Consider the following 1,130-nt stretch of genomic DNA (forward strand, 5'->3'; position numbering starts at 1 on the left):
TACCAACATTCCTATGTCAGGTGAAGAAGGCATTGCTCTGGACGGCTCAAAAGAGATGAACATGAGGACGGCAGGAGGTCGGAGAAGATGATGTTGGCCATTCATCTTGCATCGGAGGGCTCAAAACAGATCGACTGACAAACGTTTTTTCTTTTCAGTCGACACTTACACCTAGCCACGTCCTTGCCAATTAAATGAGCGGGAGGGGCACCGCACCCGCAGAAAGGGATTCAACAGAAAATTAGTTACGTACTACGCTCTGACTTACGAAGGCTCCACTACGTACTAGAGTAGATGATACTCTTTCTGTTCCTAAATATAAGTCTTTTAAAGATTTACAGATATATCTAGATGCATTTTAGAGTATAAATTCACTCATTTTACTTTGTATGAAATCTCTTCAAAGACTTATATTTAAGAAGAGAGAGAATAAAAGGTAGGAGTATGTACGTACGCTGCATGCATGCATGCATGCATATCCATGTGCCGCGTGGAACCTACGTATGTACGAGAAGGACGCGATCGAGCACCAGCCAATGCAAAGTGGATCACCAACCGAATAACAAATGCCGACGACGTGGATCAAATCGTTGATCGATGCGTGCAGTGGACTCTGGAATCAACCGAGTTTTAATTCGCCATCTGAAATTTCGGCGCGCCAAACGCAAATTGGTCTGTCTCTAATTGCGTTGATCATCGATGACCGATCAATGCAGATGCCTATATAAGCCAGCCATGCGTGGCCTGTTCCATCCATCGATCCATCCATCCATCCATCGCTATTTACTTCCCACAGGCAAGTAGTGGAGTTCGATTCAGGGGTTCAGCCATGGCAGCTCCGAGAGCACTCGTCCTCGGCGTCCTGCTGCTGATCGCCGTCTCCAACACCGAGGCGGCGTCCGTCGTCGTCGGCATGGCCAAGTGCGCCGACTGCACCAGGAAGAACATGAAGGCCGAGGAAGCCTTCAAGGGTAAGCGCTGATGTGCTACTCCATTGTGTGGCATTGCTGGGTTGACGCTTATCACCATTGTTCTGCCATGAACGTACCCCAGGTCTTCAGGTGGCGATCAAGTGCAAGAGCGTCCACGGCGACTACGAGAGCAAGGCGGTGGGTGCCCTCGACCGCACC

General features: G+C 49.3%; 1 protein-coding gene across 1 annotated transcript in view; it reads left to right on the forward strand.

Annotated features, from left to right (window-relative positions):
* Nucleotides 1-763: 763 nt before the first annotated feature.
* Nucleotides 764-1,130, forward strand: part of LOC119360395 — a 4,617-nt gene continuing 4,250 nt past the window's right edge. The window contains exon 1 of the mRNA XM_037626051.1: nucleotides 764-971. Within this exon, the coding sequence (XP_037481948.1) occupies nucleotides 830-971 (142 nt within the window). The 5' untranslated portion in view covers nucleotides 764-829. The remainder of the gene's footprint in view (nucleotides 972-1,130) is intronic.

The sequence above is a fragment of the Triticum dicoccoides genome, chromosome 2B (assembly GCF_002162155.2).
Source record: "Triticum dicoccoides isolate Atlit2015 ecotype Zavitan chromosome 2B, WEW_v2.0, whole genome shotgun sequence".
Taxonomy (NCBI): Eukaryota; Viridiplantae; Streptophyta; class Magnoliopsida; order Poales; family Poaceae; genus Triticum; species Triticum dicoccoides.